This window comes from Ruditapes philippinarum, unplaced genomic scaffold (genome assembly GCF_026571515.1).
Source record: "Ruditapes philippinarum isolate M1 unplaced genomic scaffold, ASM2657151v2 ctg1578_1_1_1_1, whole genome shotgun sequence".
NCBI classification, from domain to species: Eukaryota; Metazoa; Mollusca; class Bivalvia; order Venerida; family Veneridae; genus Ruditapes; species Ruditapes philippinarum.
This window is the reverse complement of record NW_026862400.1, coordinates 81,678-96,243: the sequence shown is the minus strand read 5'-3', so window position 1 is coordinate 96,243 and position 14,566 is coordinate 81,678. Positions and strand designations below refer to the sequence as shown.

At 33.9% G+C, this 14,566-nt stretch overlaps 1 protein-coding gene across 1 annotated transcript in view; it reads right to left on the bottom strand.

Moving 5' to 3' along the window:
- LOC132718978 (uncharacterized) overlaps positions 1 to 14,566 on the bottom strand; it is a 70,215-nt gene that overhangs the window by 36,595 nt on the left and 19,054 nt on the right. The window contains exons 12-27 of the mRNA XM_060702704.1: positions 14,312 to 14,477; positions 13,727 to 13,847; positions 11,988 to 12,126; positions 11,390 to 11,560; positions 10,328 to 10,432; positions 9,069 to 9,157; positions 8,528 to 8,657; positions 7,877 to 8,051; positions 7,111 to 7,223; positions 6,488 to 6,649; positions 5,722 to 5,831; positions 4,762 to 4,873; positions 2,912 to 3,181; positions 2,099 to 2,241; positions 477 to 705; positions 39 to 194 (exon numbers count right to left, since the gene is read on the bottom strand). Of these exons, the coding sequence (XP_060558687.1) occupies positions 39 to 194; positions 477 to 705; positions 2,099 to 2,241; positions 2,912 to 3,181; positions 4,762 to 4,873; positions 5,722 to 5,831; positions 6,488 to 6,649; positions 7,111 to 7,223; positions 7,877 to 8,051; positions 8,528 to 8,657; positions 9,069 to 9,157; positions 10,328 to 10,432; positions 11,390 to 11,560; positions 11,988 to 12,126; positions 13,727 to 13,847; positions 14,312 to 14,477 (2,391 nt within the window). The remainder of the gene's footprint in view (positions 1 to 38; positions 195 to 476; positions 706 to 2,098; positions 2,242 to 2,911; positions 3,182 to 4,761; positions 4,874 to 5,721; positions 5,832 to 6,487; positions 6,650 to 7,110; positions 7,224 to 7,876; positions 8,052 to 8,527; positions 8,658 to 9,068; positions 9,158 to 10,327; positions 10,433 to 11,389; positions 11,561 to 11,987; positions 12,127 to 13,726; positions 13,848 to 14,311; positions 14,478 to 14,566) is intronic.

The following is a 14,566-nucleotide window of genomic DNA, read 5'->3' as shown; positions in this document are numbered from 1 at the left end:
AACTAAAAAAATTTTATTATTTAAAAGTTTCCCACTACAAACAACTGGACCAACTTTTACTGTCCTTGTTCCGTCAGAAGATCCAAATTTCACTTTTTGTACTGGAAGTTTCCACGACTCAATGATAATCCCACCATCTTCCTGATTTCCTCCGAGATTACATTTACATACACCATCTTTACATCCACCTAATTCTACACATGTAATGAAAAATTCAATATCAAACCATGGTAAATCTCTAAAATGGACTTGTCCATCGTTCAATCTGGACAAAACCATTCATTATTTTTAGGGAAAATTTCAAAATACAATGTAATATGTACTGACTGAATAGCGATCAGTGTAGACCATAATTGTGACTAGACGTAATTTAAAACTAAAGAAAACAAAAATATTCATCAGTTTTCAAAAATTTGAATTTATATAACATGTTGACATTTTGATTGAAAAATAAAATAAAAACTTTTAATTGTTACCAATATCTCCACCAGGCCAATATTTTTCAAGGACGCCATCCCTTGAGTACCAGCCATCAACTGCTATGTCAAAAGTAGCATTGTTGCACTCAATGTAAAGTTCCTGGGTGCAGAAATATGATTGGTCGATCAACTTCGGGATAATATCGAACTTGTTTATCAAATATTCTATAACAACAGTGCCACCGTCTGGAGGAATGGGAATCGTTGAATTTTTTGGTTTGATCACCTGTCAATAAAAAATGATAAGAATATACTTTATACACTGATATATAATAAATATATTTAACATATAAACATTGTGATTGGAGCAGTTTTGGTCATTCAGTATTTTGTTTTATGTGAAGTCAGCAAATGAAATTACAAACTGAGTGACATAGAGTGAAATAAGAATCCCTAAAGAAAGCCCCAATGCGGCAAAATTGAAAATGTTGCAGGCTCGGTTTGATTAAGCCTGCTTCTTGGACGCAGTACTGTCAAGAGCAAACACCGTCGCCCACCTAGCACCGGAAAAAAAGCAGAATTTTACATTAAAACATGAACTGGGTAAAATTTTAGGAATTTTGAAACATCTGCAGATGTGTTCATATGGTCGGTTATCCAATGGAGCCTTCAATGTGACACGTTAGCTGGCCATTCAATAAAAGCAGCAAATGGCTCCCCAAGTAAAAAAGCGTGTGTCCTAAACCCGAAGAAACAATGGGCGGAACTAAATAAAATGGAATTTTTTAAAGGGGGATCTGGGTTTATGAAGCCTAGCTGCAGTTCATCAAGATATAACGTTCCCCAAAAAAAAGGAAAAAAAAAAAAATTAAAAGGCCAAGGCCCTCAATATCCTAAGGTGATTCACAGTATTCAAAGTGAGGAAACTGGAACCCACACCAAAAAGAAAAGATGCCCGAATAGATAGAACTAAAATAACCTACAAGCAATTTATAAACAATAATTCATGCTGAAACGAATCTTTGTAAGGATCGGAAAATATAACATCCCGGCTTGAAAATGTAACGGGGCGATTTTTTACAGGCTTCCACAAACACAAACAACGTTTGATGTGGCGATAAAATAGAAGGGAATAAGAATCCCTAAAAGAAAGCCAACCGGAAAGTATACCTTTTTTTAAAAAAAAAAGGATTTTTGGTTTTTTTTCCCCCAGTTATGAAATTGGGTCTGCTAATTAGGAAAAAAATGCAAACTCTCCAGTAAACAAAAGATAATTTAAAGACCCCATTAAGAACATTTATAAATTTTAAAGCCAGGGACCTATATGTCATTGTAGTACAGTAAATGAAATTACAAACACTGATGCTATTTGTAAAAGAAATAATCAAATCTTTATCCATAGGACTTGTTTGTGTCCTAAAAAAGAGGATTGTTTTAAATTAATCAGAAAGAAAAAGGTCAAAACAACAGGCATTTGTAACTATCCAGCACCCGTTTAGTATATATAACCATTCACTATATATAATATATAATAAAATTACTATCCAGTACCCGTTACTGTATATTATATGTAAATAGGTGCTCAGGACAGTAATTTTGTTCATGATGATCAAGGGGAGATTAATTTATAATAATAATCTGACCATTATTCACGCTGAACACCTGTGGTAAAAACTTACAAGTTCACCAAAGGGAGGTTCCACTGAGTATCTACATATAACCGTGGCAACATCATCAACACCACCACTGACAATGTGGACACTTTCTGCCTGAGACTTTGTTCTTCCTCGTCTTCTCCATTCTTGACAAGATTTAGTCGATCCTATATAAATATATTACATTGGCATTATATATTATAAAAAATGTGTGTGTGTATTCTATGCTTTAGTAATGAGGGTTCATTCTCCCTTTCAGGCACTGAGAGTACGGACCCTATATATGTCAAAATTCTTGTTCTTTGACATCATTATAGAAGTACAGCCATGCAGTCTGACCTGAAGCTCAACACTGCTGGTAGCTCAATTTTTGTACTTTGATTTCACTTAAACCCCTACTTTGAAAGAACCGAACTTCCAAATTCAAAACAGGGAAAATCTATTACACAAATACAGCAGGTTAAGTGTTAAATACAAACACTATTTAAGTATCACAAGAGATGAACTTACCTGGAAAAGGCAATACATGTAGTGAGCGGTTTCTATAAATATTGATCCTAATGTGGCATATGAATCAAAATTTTGTTTTACACTAAATTATTTTGATCAACTGTTTTATTAACAGTGGCGTTCATTACATCATTAGTTCAAATTTTACATCAACAATTCCTTTAAAATAGAAAATTAGATACATGTATAAATAAATGGTGTGCAATTAAATAATGACATCATTTATGACATCATTTTCCGAACATTTATTCAAACTTTATTTAAACAGACCAAAGACCAAATAAGCTAGACGCAGTTCAAATATAGTCATTGACTACACATACGTACCAGTTCTTAGTCTGTCGCAAAACAAATTGAAAAATGTCGTAATAAGAAAGCAAAAATGGTGATCACTAGTGGGCCCGTGAAACTTAAATGGAAACCAGATCAAAAACACAAATTTACATATAGCTAACTGCGTCGTATTTACGACTGTGCCACCATCTTTACGTTTGTCACCATCTACGACATCACAATTGCACTTAGCGTCGGTACCGCCATCACAGTCACCCACAACTCCGCATTTACACATATCTGCACCATCGCTTCCAAACCATCCTAAAATTGTTATACAATGTAAAAGTAAGGAAATGAACATCATACATCAAAAATGTAAACAAGAGGGTTCTCCCTTGTTTTTCAACAATTGTTATTCAAGTAAGAGATATAACACTTAAGGTTAAAAATACTCCCAGAAATTGCATTTTTGCCTATGTTAATAGTTCACTTTACCAAAAGAAAGAGGACTATCTGAGATGTAATTTTTCTTATATGAAAGTCAGTGGTAAAAAAAACAAAACAAGAATGTATGAGCAAAAATGTATAAATATATTTTTAGTGCTTATGACCTTGACCCCAGTGACCCCTCACTCCATCTAAACTAGAGGCCCACCTGAGGTATTTACCTACCAAATAAATTAACAAAGGTTCTATAAGAAAATAAGTAAAACAACTACCAAACTGTGAAAGACACTGGTCAATGAATTAAAACTATGTATTTTCAAATCTGTTTTTAACACCACTGACCCCATTGGCCATTTTACTCCACTCAAAGTGGAAATGTTCGATTACTAAATATAAAATACATTTATCTAGAAAAACAGGCTGTATGAGCACAAGTATGCAATTTATTATATACTTATAAATGAAATATTGAGAAATATTGATGAAATAAAAATGCATATTTTTCATTTTCCGTATTTTCACTGTAAAAATTTATTTTCACTGCAGTGAAACATATTTTCCGTATTTTCACTGGTGTCTCGCCGGACTACTTTCTTTTAATTCTGCCAGTACACAAAATTTAAGGGAAAGTCTTTCATATTTTTATCGCAAAAAAAGAGAAAAATGTATATAATAAACAGAAAATTCAAGTTTTTTTCTATTAAATACATGATTTATTTTCATCTTGTGGCATGAAAATTACCATATTTCACTCGTGGCTACCGCCACTCATGAAATATTTATTTTCATACCACTCGATGAAATAAATCATGTATTTATAGAAAAAACTTGAATATCCTCTATTTATTTTAAGCTCTAGTGACCTTGACTCCAATTTAACCGACCTCTACTTAAATATTGTGGACCATAATAAGGTATCAGTCTGACAAATATTAAAGTTATTGCCCAGGTCAATATATGAAGTTTCTATGAGAAGCTGCAGAAAAAACATGTGGGAAGTACTTAAGTTCTACAGTACAGAAGAACAAAGTGGTGACTACATGCTTCCTGGACCGGGTTTTTCGAAATATTGGTTAAAATTAACCAATTGATAGCTTATCCACTGGTTAAATCCTTAACCAGTGGCCAGCTATCCAGTGGTAAAAATTTTATTGTTCGACAGTTTGATAGTACCCTGGCTACCTAACCAGTGGATTGCGTATTTATCCACTGGTTAAGTACCACAATACTACGGAAGCGTCCTAGTGCCACTTTAACATGTTCTATAAAAAAAGATAACTCCTACGTAGGACTTTAAAACTACTTATCCTACGTTGGATAAGTTTTGAGCAACAGAATTTATCCAACCGAGCGGATAATGAATTTAACCACTGGTTAACACTAACCAATGTTTTGAACAACCGGATCCAAAACTTTTCCTGAAAGTATAAAAATATACTTTATAATGTATCTACCTGTCTGTGGATCACCACCACATGTTGAAAAAGATGTCATTTCAGTTGCTGGAGCATTTACACATTGGTGGTTGGCTGTCTGACTACAAAATCTGCTCACTGAAACCAAGGCCTTGAAATAAAAGAAATAAAAAATATCAAAACTAGGGCATGAGGTAACAGCTTGAAAATAAAAAGCAGGTCCTGAAATTATTTATGGCAAGTTTTAAAAGTAAACTTGCTGGTGGCAACAGATTCTATCAATGTGACCAAACCTAAAAGATCAACCAGCACATCCACGCCATCTGATATTATGGTATGCACTGTTCATATTCAGTGAGTACAATAATATTTTAATGATTTTCACAAAAAATGATGAGTGGTTTGAAAGATTTTTACTAAAAATTATGAATGTTTTTAAAGATTTTCACATAAAATCATTAATGTTTTTAAAGATTTTCACTTAAAATCATGAATGTTTTTAAAGATTTTCACTTAAAATCATGAATGTTTTTAAAGATTTTCACTTAAAATCTTGAATGTTTTTAAAAATTTCACTTAAAGTCATAAATGTTTTTAAAGATTTTCACTTAAAAGTATGAATGTTTTTAAAGATTTTCACTTAAAATCAGGAATGGTTTTAAAGATTTTCACTAAAAATCATGAATGGCCTTAAAAAATTTTCACTAAAATTCATGAATGGTTTTAAAGACTTTCACTAAATTGATGAATGCATGGTTTAAAAGATTTTCACAAAGAATCATGAATGCAAGTGAAAATTTTTCACTAAAAATCATACTGATTTTAAAGATTTCTCTAAAAATCATAATGATTTTAAAGATTTTCACTTAAAGTCATGAATGGTTTGAAAGATTTCAATTTTTGTTTTACAATTCCATGGTAAAAGGTAAATAATGTGTTAACAAACAAGGCACTGCAGATATGCTTTTTTGGAAAACAAGAAAGTTTGTTTCAGGTTACCTGGACTTGTTCTGTGGTTACTTCAGATACTCTATCAGCAGATTTATATTGAACATTATAACATTTACTGACTCCTTCATCTGGCTTGCCTCCTGTCGGATCACCATCATCTAAAGATAGAATATAGATTTTATAATAAAGTTATAAACAATGTCAGATGTAGTTTATTTCAATAAAACATGTAATTTTCTTTGTATAAATTGTGTAACAAGATTTGAAGATACTAATTAAGTGCATAATAGTATAGAATAAAAAATTGTTTCAGAAGATAGCATTAAAAAGGTAGACCATTATCTTGTGAAAAATTTTGATAAAGAAATGTTTTCATAATGTATCAAGAATAGACAGAAACATATTTTTTTTCCTTTCATAATTTGTGTTGTAAGATTATAAGATGTTTTGTTATGTTGTAGGGATAATATAACAAGATTCTAGCTTTTTTTATTTATTTTTGAATATGTTAACATATGTTAATTGTAATGAACACTGATCTCAGGTGAGAATGCTGTTATCAGATAGGGCCACATGTATAATGTACCACATAGCAATTTAGATAATAAATATATAATAAGTAAAGGGAAGTAACACAATTGCCAGTTTGAAATATTACTTTAAGAGTTATCTTTTCTTGATACCATGACAGTGACCTACCTATATCTGTAAGGCTGGTTGTTAGTGAGTAAAGGGAAGTAACACAATTACCAGTTTGAAATATAACTTAAAGAGTTATCTTTCTTGATACCATAACAGTATGGATATGACCTACCTATATCTGTTGGAACAGTTGTTAGTGTCCCTGTACATATTACAGTAAATGGCTTGTTAGGTAAAGGCTCTATCACATATTCTCCATCTTGCATCTTTTGTTCATGAACCAGTTTGTAATTACTTTTATGTGTCACCAGATCAGCACAAGACGGATTCAGTTCTGCAAAACAATCAGTTTATATTTATTCTTTCAATTCAAGACATTGTCAAATAGAGATATTATATTTCTAATAAGAATTGTTACCTACTGGCGATATACATGTATGTTAAAAGTTGTCTAGTAAATCACTTGTTTAAACTGTTGATTTTTGGATCAGCATTTGGAACTTGATTGAAGTTCACAAAATTAGGCCCAGGCCTTAATCAATTAGTGCTCTCTCATTTTCGTCCATAATTAAAGGCCTTTCCTCCTGAATAGTGAATACACTATTTATTTCATCTTGATAAAAAAAAGAAAGAAAAAAAAAGAAACACACATATAGTTCCAAAACAGCCAAGCTACAACATTTTGTTGTGGATCAGACAGAAATACAAATATTTGTAGACTCAAAATAAAATTGGTAATAGCATAAAAACTGGAACTATCTTTTATATATAGTAAGTTAAATTATTAAAACAAACCTCTACATTCCAATGGTCCTACTAATAGATTTCCCTCTCCATTTCCTTGGTTGTTATAATCAGTTACAGCAACCGGCAAGTGGTCTTTGTTTTTAAACATCCAGTTATCCGTCCTATATGTGTAAATGAAACTTATGATATAGATATATGAGCCACGTCATGACAAAACCAACATAATGGGTTTGCGACCAGCATGGATCCAGACCAGCCTGCACATCCGTGGAGTCTGATCAGGATCCATGCTGTTCGCTATCAGTTTCTCTACTTGTAATAGAGTTGGTAAGTGAACAGCATGGAACCTGATCAGACTGCACGGATGTGCAGGCTGGTCTGGATCCATGCTGGTCGCAAACCAACTATGTTGGTTTTGTCGTGACATGGCTCATATGTACTTAAGCTGTTATACACATATGTAAAGCTCTTGCATGCTGGGAAAATTGTCGTCTGCTAAAACTATTGTATGTTTAATTTTCTAATTACATCTGTTTTTCTCAGAATAATAAAACAAATTGCTTAAATTCGCTTTTCATCCAGTACAATTATTTTGAGTCACAAAGTCTATTTATGATATTTAGTGTTTAAACCAAAATTCTTGATTATTCAACTAAAATCTTTAATTTTGTATCTACTTAGTCAATGCATTGCCTATTTGTTGTGAGTCTTCAGTGTAATTTTAAAACACCATCTGGACGCAGACACAAAAAACCCACTCCAGCTTTGAAAAATTGAAAAACATAGAAGTGAAAAACAAAGGAGTATATAATACCTGTTTGTATTGTCCGCAATATCACAGTTACAGTTAAAACTGTCATCAGCACATGAGTTAGGCACATCAAGACCACATGCACATGAAGGGTTTTGTTCAACCTCACCCTGGAGATAGGCTAGAGCATCATTTGATTGTGAATAAAACTCCAATAATGCTTCACCATTATCAGGATCTGTCAAAATACCAACAACAAATTAATAACACATTTCATATCATAAAAGCTTTGAGCGAACAAAGCCACATAAAGTTGAACTGAAGTAAACTACATAAAATGTGAAAGGAATGTGTGCGTTTAATCAATGTCAGTCACAACTCACACAGTAAAACTTGAAAAAGTCATACTAGTGGTGGAAGAAATCAGGTGACCTATGGTGCATTACATCAGGCATGAGTGGGAACCAGAGTAGAATCACCAATCTTTCTCAATTATAAAAGGGCAATAACTCTTGCTAATGCATTTATAGGCCCCTATAGTTTACATCTGTTGGCCGTTTCCTGAAAAATAAATCTCCATAGTGGGCGTAAAGTAATGTATTACTTATTTCTGTGTCCATGGTTACATTAAATGTTCATTTACAAATCATTAGACCACAATGTTATTTGTGCATGTCTTTCATCGGCAATAATGAATATTTGTAAAAAACTTACTGTGAATTGGTGCGCTTTTGCAGCTGTACTCGACTCGTTGAACACATGTTGTTGACCGGTCTGTTAAAGCCTTAAGTTGTATGCTGTTAGCCCAAAGGTAGAAAAGTTCAAGTCTTCCAGAAATTGCGAACTAAAAATAAAGTTTTATGCCAACACTGAAAATAGTATACATTGCTTGCATGTACCATTTACCTTTACAATAGCAAAGTAATTAAATTTTTCTCAAAATGAAATTAGCAGTGTCTTTCAAAACGATTAAAATCAGTGACCTTTATCGGAGCCCAAGTGAATCTACCACACTGCGCTCTACAACAACATTGAAAGTGATATATGCCATTGCTACCTGACCTTGGACATAAAATGATGTTATCGTTTGTCCAAGATCTGACACATTTAACAGAGCCACTTTTTTCATAAAGAGACAAACTGCATTTTTCCGTTTCGCAAGAAAATGTATGTTTGTAAAACAGATTTCAAATCTATATTTTCAAATTAATGTGATAGCCCTATTGTAGTGTAAAATCAGAAAAAATATAGTTACCTCGGTCCTTTCTGAGTGGTATACAATTGTAACACCGTACCGTGGCCCCTCTTTAACCTCGCAGTATACTGGGAAAGGTGGTTGATTATCTGTGCAAATGTTCAAAAAATCAATTTAGTAATCAGATCATGAACCTGACTCTTTACCAAACTCCTACGCAGTGGCAGTCCCCTAGTGGCTCCACTTTGCTTTGCCAGAACAATTAACTCCTACGCGATGGTACCCTTTGCTTTGCATGAACAAACTCCTACGCAATGGTACCCTTTGCTTTGCTAGGACAAACTCCAACGCAATGGTACCATTTGCTTTGCTAGAACAAACTCCTACGCGATGGTACCCTTTGTTTTGCTAGAACAAACTCCTACACAATGGTACCCTTTGCTTTGCTAGAACAAACTCCTACGCGATGGTACCCTTTGTTTTGCTAGAACAAACTCCTACGCAATGGTATAAAAACACCTACGCAAAATGTTAACCTTTGCTTTGTACGAAATACTTTAGAACAAACTCCTACGCGATGATACCCTTTGTTTTGCTAGAACAAACTCCTACGCAATGGTACCCTTTGCTTTGCTAGAACAAACTCATAACAATGGTACTCTTTGCTTTGCTAGAACAAACTCCTATGAAATGGTATAGAACAATCTCCTATGCAATGGTACCCTTTGCTTTGCTATCCACACCGAAGCATGGTGAGTTTGACTACTAGTAATCGGTCACGTTTTACAATCAGCGTGAAAGGGCACGAAAAACTAAATTAACAAAGCCTGCTTTTATCAAAGATATTATTTTTATTTAATAGATCTACATTGAATCTGAACCCCACTTGTTAACACTGATTTAATTTACATGTTTATAAACTTGACATTATACCTATAAAAAGTCGTTTTAAATAAGATGTGGGCCTTATAACATATGGTGTGAAATAATCATAAAAAGCACACTTGTTTGAATCTTGGTTTTAGATATATTTATTTTGAAACAGTTTCGTTCAAATTGTCAGAAATTATTGAGATTACATTGTAGTTTTAAAAGCCTATCATGTGACTTTTAAACTAAGCAAATTAACTTTAAAAAAACACAACAAACCTCTATGTGAACTTTGAGGCCAGAATAACGTACATTTCTTGCAGTCAAAATATTCCGACATCCAATGCTAGATTTTGTGAAATTTGTTTTTGTTCTGGGTCAGAGTAGAGGGAAGATATTGCCAATACATAAAATAGCAACTCATACAATAAGTTAGACTATTAACTTACCTTTTGGGTTGTCGTAGTTAATGGCACCATCTGGATCAATCAAGTAAACATCGGACACCGCTGTTTCATCGTCCTCTACAAGATTTTGACACGTGCCTGGAATTCCTGTTGTTATAAAAATTAGTTATTTATAAATGGACTTAAACGTTCATAACAATGTAAGTTATAAATTTACATAAGCATATTTATTTAAGCATAACCACTGACAGTTAGGCCTATTTTTCTATCACCTTTTGTAATTTCTATCACCTTTTGTAAACCAGAAAGTATGAAAAAATATCAAATTTTTACATAATTCCCCCACTAAGAAAAATGGAAACTTTAAAGAACGACCAAAACAGCGAAATTTAAATGTTGCAGACTCCGTTTGCTTTCAGGTTGTGGTAATTGCAATTAAAATAGTATTTTAACTATCATACAAAAAAAAATATTGCCAAAAAAGCAATAGAATCAAAAGAAAGATCAGGTATTTGTCCATCGAGAAGCTTTTGGAACTATATCAAGACACCAAAAATAAAAAAAAAATCTTTGAAAAATAAGAATAAAAGCATTTTTATGACATAATGGGTCTTTCAATAACAGACGATGTTTTCCAGTTATCAAACCGCCGCCTGTTCAAAATATCAAGGAACTTTAAGTCTCTTTTGATCTAACAAGTTGTAATATACATTATATTTATACACGTATTGTGTATTGAATGATAATCATAAATCTTTGAAATCGAAAATGGAAATATCTACCACCCTGACTAATGTGATGAAAATCAGCTCCTTAATAAGGCTATGATACATGATCTGACCTTTGAAATTATTCATGATATTTAACCCTTGACCTGCTGGAACCAAAAGTGATAAACATTAAATTTTGCCACCAGTATAAAGCTAGGTCAGCCTGGTCATTGATGAAGTCTGACCATGCTCTATACTGTTGGCAGCTCAATTTTTGTATTTTAATATTGAAATCCCTTGAACTTGTTATGGATTGTTCCAAATTCAAAGCTGGACATTATAGAAATATGGTAGGTTAAGGGTTAAGGAAAAGTCGGTGAAAGGATTTTCTTACCGAACTCTCTTTGACTGCACATCAAGGCGCCTACGCTAAACTTTCCGGTGCTACCAGCGCCTACGTCATTCAGTGTTACTTTGGCAAATGGGAGGAAATCTTTGTTGGTTTCTTTCCCGCGATCTGTTCTGTTCTGTCCATCTTTTAAATCACAGTTGCACTTGTCGGCTTCTAGATAGAAATATAGAAAGATTTTTTGAGGGTTTGTTTTTACGTGGCATCAACACTGTGAAGGGCATATTGCGACCTTTCAGCTTTACTGATAGAGGAAAACCTCAAATGTCCCTGCGTGCAATATTTCAGGCACGCACGGGTCAATTCATGCCATTGCGGGGATTCAAGACCACAGCGGACAGGGACATGTGGTATGAAGTCAAGAACCTTACCACAAGGCCACGGACGCCCCAAATATAGAAAGTATATATGTACGTCTTTGTTTGAATCAGAGTATAATCCTGTGCATTATTGTTAATTTTCCTATAAACTTAGCTTTGGGTACATTATTCTATAACATATCATTTTCCTATTTAAAACCTTTTCAACTAGGCACAGCCCCTTTCTAAAAGTAATACTACAGTGGATATTGATATAGACTTACCGTTGGCACATACACTTAAAACACCACAGCCACATGATCCTGAAATGCCCATACCGCCTGGACCATGTTCCAGCCTTTGATCACGTAAATCAGTTACGTAACCTTTCCATTCACCGTCACGGAACAGGAATTGAGAATTCTGTATGAAAAACATAATTTTAGAATTAGCAAATCTTCTAGACAATTTCATATTTATATGAAAGACATTATAAAGGAAACAAAGAAAGCCTTGTAAAAAAACATTATGTGTAGCCAATAAAAATGTTATACAATCAAATGATATATATTTTTTTTATTTAAAACTGATTTTCAATTGATCTACTGTACTCTTCACTGCGCTACCTCTACTCTACCCCACTCCCTTTCCTTCTCCCACCTCACTCCACTTCACTTCACTCTACACCCACTTCACTCCATTTCACTCTACTCCCACTTTACTCTGTTTTCACTCTACTCTACTCCATCCAACTCCACTTCACTCTACTCCACTCCCACTCCACTCCACTTGTTATTTTCCGATATTACTATACTCCTCTCACCTACATACTCTTACCCTACCCATCCTACTCTACATAAATGCATTACATAGGAAAAGGAAATACTATGGTGAACATAAAAATACGATGACGAGGACTTTGAAAAAATTGCGTAGGTAGAAATATGCATCAGCTGTGCTCCAATAAAGATAAATTTAGAAAATGTGGCTTCATTTCCAAGAAACAACTCAATATGAAAACATCTGTCACCAAAAACATGCTTTTGGTGTTATGCTAGGACTTGACTGATTGCATCATCTGATTATTTTGATTGACAAATTTTTGTTTTGATTGGGTTTTACGTCTAACCGACACATATAGGTCATATGGCGACGTTCCAGCTTTACTGGTGTAGGAAGACCTCAGGTGCCCTTCCGTAAATTATGTCAGGCACGAACAGGCACCTGAGTAAACCCACCGACGTTCCGTAAGCTAGCTGGATAGTTTCCTCACATAAAAAAATAAATCCAAAGTCCCTGTCTGGATTCGAACCCACAGCGGTGAGGGTCAAGTGGTTTGAAGTCAACAACCTTAACCACTCGGCCCCGGACGCCCCATTTATTGTCAAGGAATGTTGATTGATTGTGTGGATCACGCGGCACTATCTATGCCGCTATCGCATTGGTTACACATGACAAACACTAGCAACTGTGCTTTACAGTATCTTACATGTACCTTACATACGGATACCTACATACGAAAAAACTGACCCATACATCATAAGACTAAGTGGGTTCAATCCGTCAGTATACATACATCTCAAAATTAAATAATTCAGAATAAAACGATGAACCTCTTGCCTTTCATATTAATGACAAATTCTTTGATGATATGTCAACATATATGGTGTATACAATAGAAAAACTGAACACCTTAAAGAATGCCCCCAAATTTGCCCAATTGCAATTGTTGCAGGATCAGTTTGACTTAGTCTGTTCGTTGACGGATGTGATAAGTGCAATTAAGTTACCCCCACCTTAGCACCGGCTTAAGCAGTAAACATTCAGCTCAACATTAAAACAGGAAAATGATGAAATGTTTAATATTCCTATAAATCTGCAAGCTTCAAAATATTCATGAATGATATAAATAATTCCGACTGAAAACAAACATTTATTTTTAACAGCATCCTTTTACTAATATCACTTGCGCTAAATCTCGTAATTTTGTTAAAAGATTTTGTGCTTTACAAACTTTTAATACCTTGCAGTCATACTGGCTGTCCTGGGAGCAAAATTTCGAATTTTCGATCAAAGCCATAATATGTTCATCGCTAGAAGTATATTTCAACTGGTGTGTCCCCTGCCCACTGAACGAGCTTGACCTAAAATAAAATTATGAACGATTAGAAAAAAAGAAGTATGGTCAACCTGTCATGCTTTTATATGGCCGACCTGAGGTATAAGTTTGTTTGGCCTGAAATAAGTTTGACCGGCCTGAAATATCAATATGGTCACTTTGTTTACTTTTTTTAAATCCCTGATTCAGTTGTTTTCTTTAAGCATTTAATTCATCAGGTTGTACTTGTTAAACCATTTTGCACATTACCCTGTCACGAAATTTGTTGTAAAAATATAAACAGATTATGTTTATACATTTTACATAACCCTATCAAGTCTACATTCCCATACATGTAACTTTGTTAAAACAGTTTGGTTAAGAATGCTACAAAAATGATACTGTCAAGTCACTCTAGGCATATCTACAATAAAATGTAGATAAAGTGATCAATCAGAAGCATTAAAATCAGCACAAATACGTGGAAATTGCAGACTCGGTTTGATTTACCCTTTAACTTTTATCACTGTCACGCCCACGTGTTTGTACGTTTCCATGTCACATAAAACGGGATACGGTTCAAGTCCACCATCTGGCCCATCAAAATCAACGAGAACAACCCCATCTTTATTGATTCTGTAGTTCCATTTGGCATCATTACAATCCAGTGGAATATCTAAACGAATTCAAAAGAACGAGAATTAGTGTGTATATCAATTTTGTATTTTATTTTCACACGCCTACACTTGTCTTATCTGTGATTTT